General features: G+C 37.8%; 1 protein-coding gene across 1 annotated transcript; it reads right to left on the reverse strand.

Annotated features, from left to right (window-relative positions):
* Nucleotides 1-417: 417 nt before the first annotated feature.
* On the reverse strand, nucleotides 418-5,042 carry LOC110923545 (xyloglucan glycosyltransferase 4). The gene is made up of 4 exons (XM_022167619.2): nucleotides 4,205-5,042; nucleotides 3,164-3,472; nucleotides 1,990-2,394; nucleotides 418-1,338 (listed from the first exon to the last, which is right to left on the reverse strand). Exons 1-4 carry the CDS (start codon nucleotides 4,853-4,855, stop codon nucleotides 700-702), a joined length of 2,004 nt encoding a protein of 667 aa, XP_022023311.1. The 5' UTR covers nucleotides 4,856-5,042; the 3' UTR covers nucleotides 418-699.
* Nucleotides 5,043-5,289: the final 247 nt, after the last annotated feature.

Here is a 5,289-nt window from a genome sequence, read left to right on the forward strand (position 1 = left end):
CAAAAAGAAATCGATGGAACCGGTTTGTACCCGGTTTTGTGTAAACCGCACCCGGTCATATCCAATCCGATGCCACTGGGTTCTCATACACACACCTAGTACCCGACCCGGTTCTTGCTTCAACCCCGGTCGCTAAAATACCCGATTACAAAATACCGGTCCCTATCCAGTTCCGCCCCAGAACCCGTTTTGTTCACCTCTAAATCCTATAAATTTAAAGATCATTAAAATAAACACCCGTGGGCCGTGACATATGTACTTTTGAAGGATGCTAAAATTGGGCCTAAATAGTGTTTCAATATACCCAAACAAGTGAATTTGGGCCTTTGGCTGTACAAAAGCAAGCCTTATATAGAATTTGGCCCAAAACATTAAATCAATCCAAATCCTAAACTCGTTTTGTGGGATACTAAAAAGAGTCCAATTAATTAAATTATATATAAATTACACGTACAATGTATACAGCTCGCTCCTAATTGGTTCCTCGAGCCAGAGAGTATTAAGTGGTAATTCACCCGTTAAATCCATATTAATCATCCAATTCGGATTAATTAATTAATTAATTAATTATACAATAACACAAAAAATCATTTCTAATATCAAGTCTCAAGTATCATCATCATGCTATATTCACCACCACAGTCCTCTTAAACCGAACTGCGTACAACCGTTTAGCGAGACCCATGTTCCAACAACCGTTTACGCCACCTGCTCACCGATCAAATCTAACCCGACAACGAGAAATGAAAGCCCTTGAAACAACAAGAAATAAAAATGGATCCCGTGTGCGGATAAAAGACTTCTCGTAGCAGCAGTCAACAGCAAAAACGCCAGCGCGAGTTCTTTTCGGTAGATCCGGTTCTTCTTCTTGGGCTCCACCGGAGCTTCTTGTTCTTTTAGTTTTCCCAACATTTCGAGCCCGGATTCCGATAACCGTCTTTGGATTTTGTCTTCTTTGAAGCTCTTTGACTCTCGCTCTGCGAAAGCTAGCAGGTCGGATTCCGATGACCTGCCGGTTTTCTTGGTGACGACCCATTCGTACGCGCTTCCGAGCTGGAACAGACCGGAAACCATAGCGTTGAATTTGGTGACGGACATTGTGTTTTCGAATAGTAAGTATGGCATTAGGAATGGAAATGCTTTTGGTGCCGGGAGGATGTTGAGAATCGACATGGTTACGGGGACATAGCATATGACCCAAATAGGTAATTCGGCTTCTGGTATGAACATCGTTAACGGGAGGATTACGCAGAAGAGTGTAAACGAGTAGAACGGTAGAATTAGCTTTCTCAAAAGAAAGAACAGGAAGATCAAGTTCGCCTTTTTCCACTTCGATATCTGCAATGATTATATCTATGGTTATTAATTATTAATAGAGATAAAATTCAACAATTTTTTTATTCATATAACGAACGGGCCACTCGGGTTGTGTAACGGGTTTGGGTCAAAACGGGTACTTCTTTGGTATGGATTGAAACCATTAAAGTCAAGTCGACCCAAAACATTTTTTGTCCACTTTTAAAAAAAAATATGAATAAGGCGTTAAATATGATTACAATAGAGTAAAATACACGGATGGTCCCTGTGGTTTACTAAAATTTTGGATTTCGTCCCTAGCTTTCTAAAAGTACACGGATGGTCCCTGTGGTTTGCACTTTGTAACACATTTAGTCCCTAGCCAACAAATCGAAAAGTAGGTCCAAGTTAGGGACTAAATGCGTTACAAAGTGCAAACCACAGGGACCATCCATGTACTTTTGGAAAACTAGGGACCAAATCCAAAATTTTGGTAAATCACTGGGAGCATCCATGTGCTTTACGCATTACAAAAGTTATATTATTTTTGTAATAATCTAGAGATTTATAAGGACACTTTTGTCAACATTTACCCGTTTCAATTTACTTCTATCTTATAACGACATCTAGTGTCGTTCATCGAAAGATTAAACATACAAAACGAATCAAATAAAACCGCGAATAGAAACAAACCTTGGATTTAAGGATAGCAGGGAGACAAAGTCTAAAAAGTTGCATAGGACCCGAATGCCATCTATGTTGTTGTTTCTTGTAAGCTTCATAAGATTCAGGTAACTCGCAAAGGACTTTAACGTCATTCAAATAAACAAATTTCCATCCATTTAAATGGGCTCGAACCGCAATGTCCATATCCTCAACCGTGGTTCTTTCAAGCCAGCCACCGGATTCTTCCAAAGCCTTGATCCTCCACACACCAGCGGTCCCGTTAAACCCAAAGAAACTGAGAAAGTGGCCGTTCACTTGCTGTTCAACCTCAAAATGGAAGCATAAATTTATGTTTTGTAGTCTTGTAAGTAAATTTTCATCTTTGTTTACGAAGGACCACCTGGCTTGAACCAAACCCACATCCGGTTTCCCCTGAAATTAAAAAGATACCAAAAGTTACCAAATTTGAACATTCTTGGAGTCGTTAGATACGGAAAAAAAGGGTTAGTAGGTCAAAACGAATTCGGGTCAAACGCGTACTTTTCAACACATTACTTTTAAACTTAACCTATTTGACCATTTAGAGATAACTTAACCTACTTTTAAATGTTCGGGTTTTTTCGGGTTTCAGGTTTCGGGTTTTTTCGGGTCGGGTTGTTCGGGTTTTTGCCAGGGAAAAAGTGACCCGATAACCAACCCTTAGAAGTTTTGGGTTGGTCGGGTTTGTCGAGTTCGGGTTTTTTTGGGTATTTTCTAATTCGGGTTCAGGTGGCTTTGAATTCGGGCCGGCTTTCGGGTTTTGGATAAAAATGGGCAGCCCCAGAGATAAGATACTAACCCACCCAACTCATTTTTAGGTGAGTTAATATGAGTTGAGACCAAAAACTCTTTGTCGTTCATTCTTATTGAATAACGAAAGCTTATATACGATAAGTAAAGCTACATTATCATGCTAATGATCTAATTGTTTTAAGTTAAAGGGTGTACGAGGTTGTATGTATTCAAAATTCATTTTAGGCAGCTTTCAACCCGATTGTTTTTCTTCAACTAAAATTTTCTATTTGACCCGTTTGAGGGTAAACAAATTCCAATTGACCCGTTTAATAAAAAAAACGAGCCGAAATTGATGACTTCTTAACATCATTGATCTCACAAAGGGAGCTATATATAGTAAAAATGATGAGGTGGTTGTTGTTGTTACCTTAAAGTGAGGGACTGTGAGTTGAAGGAAATCAGGGTTGGGCTGGAAATCTGCATCCAAAATAGCAACGAATTCGTAATCTTTGACGTAATCACACGACATAGCCGAATGAAGATTTCCAGCTTTGTATCCTGTTCTTATGAATCTGTGTCGGTAAATTATGTTAACCCCTTTTTCCCTCCATGCATTCACTTCATTTCTGATCAACATTTGTAAAAGCTCATCGCTTGAATCATCCAAAACTTGAATCAAGATCCTGTCTTTTGGCCAATCCAGTTGACAAGCGGATGCGATTGATTGTTGATACACCTTTAGATACGTAAAACCGACAAAAACATTAGCATATAGATCTACTTGTGCATTTTCATATGGTAATAAATAATAATCTTTCCTTTAAAACTAAATCCACTTAGAGTGGTTTGGATCTTTGGATTCACATTTCGAAAGATTTTCAATATGTCATACATGTAACACCGGTTATTACTTATTACCATGGGCGAATGATAGTGGGGGCGGGAGGAGCCGGCCGACCCCCCGAACTTTTCGCTCAGTAGTGGAGAGTATGTAGTTTTCGTATAAATTTTTTTGGGTATATACGTTTTCGACCCCCCGTTTTATAGAAATTTTTGGGTATATACGTTTTCGACCCCCCGGTCGGAAATCTCAAGCTTCGCCACTGTTATTACAACTTCTAACGTAAAAAGAACACATCCAAACATTGCCTCGTGCAACACGTTTTAGGTATTATTAAAACTTCTAACACAAGAAACACATCCAAACATTTGCCACTTATATACACACTTTCAAAACTCATATTTAGTTATTTACAAACCCATTAGAGGCTATAAGCATTTGAACACAATTTAGGAGTCTTTCGACCCGTATGCTACCGATTTAACCGGTTATAACCGAACAATCCAAACTTCCAAATCAATCTAATCCAGTAAATGGGTCAATCTTGCAATGTTTAAAATTTAAATCCTGACTGACAACATTCTAAAAATTCAAAAAATATAAAATAAACAGCAAATAGTTACATACCTCTCTTTCATTGCACATTGGGATCTGAACAAGAACCATCGGAAAACTGTCAGCATCTTCAACATCATAACTGTCATCAATTGTGGGCTTTATCTTCTTAAACTTGATCCAAAAACACCCGATACCGAGTATAAACCGATCAAGCGATTGAATCATAAACAGCACAACACAAAACTGTGACAACATCATAATACCTGGAGCAACATATTCAGCCCTGAATGATATCCAACCCATATACGACCAATGCAACAGTCCCATCACATTTGTAGTGGGATTAAACTCATGAATAAAATTCAAATCCCATTTCTGATAATAAGCAATAAACTCAACAAACAAAGCAACAATAGATATAGCAAGAAACACTCTTATGAATCTATAGATCAACCTTTCTTTGTACTGAACCTCATCTCTCTTATTATCTGCTAAAGCAATTCTTTTTTTAACGGAAATTAAGGTTTTCGAAAAACCCATTGCAACCCATGGAAAGAAACATAGGATTCTATGAGCTTTTAGTAAAAGTGTCCAAGAAAACTGCTTTGTGCTTGCTGTTTTCTGCTTTTCAAGAAACACAGATGTGTCGGAATCATTCAGTTCTACTAATGAGATGTTGCTTGATTTGTCAATTGTGACAATCACAGAGCTTGGTGCCATAATTTTTGCAAGAATTTAACAATACCCAGATGGGTTTTTGCCCAAATGAGATCAAGATTTTGAAGAACGAAAGAGGGTTTAGGGTTAGGAAAATTGGGGTGTCATGAGATCAAGAATTTGGGGGTAAAGTTTGGATCTTGAAAATGGAAAATGGGTTTTGAGTTTTGAGAGATTAAAGGGTGAGTATAAATAATAATGTTTGGATGAATGTGACAAGGAAGATGGCATAAAAGTTTGGTCAACTCAATCAAATGTGTGTTTTCTTTGAGTTTATCAATCAGATGTGCTGTAAACATATGTAAATACACGTCTTAGATTATTTTAGATTATTATGTTTTAATTGGTTTCCTTTTTATGTTGTTTTAAGTGTTGGTGTTCTTTGAATGTGAGTTACTTGTAATGAGTTGGAAGCTTCTTTAGGGATACTTTTTAAT

This window comes from Helianthus annuus, chromosome 17, assembly GCF_002127325.2.
Source record: "Helianthus annuus cultivar XRQ/B chromosome 17, HanXRQr2.0-SUNRISE, whole genome shotgun sequence".
NCBI lineage: Eukaryota > Viridiplantae > Streptophyta > Magnoliopsida > Asterales > Asteraceae > Helianthus > Helianthus annuus.

Bases quoted from the DNA above. Each gene is read 5' to 3' on its own strand.
- LOC110923545 (XM_022167619.2), bottom strand. From the start codon at position 4,855: ATGGCACCAAGCTCTGTGATTGTCACAATTGACAAATCAAGCAACATC. The intron at 2,395-3,163 runs GTAACAACAACA...TTTTAATTTCAG, and splicing joins TCACAGTCCCTCACTTTAAG to GGGAAACCGGATGTGGGTTT. The intron at 1,339-1,989 runs GTTTGTTTCTAT...TAATCATTGCAG, and splicing joins CTGCTATCCTTAAATCCAAG to ATATCGAAGTGGAAAAAGGC.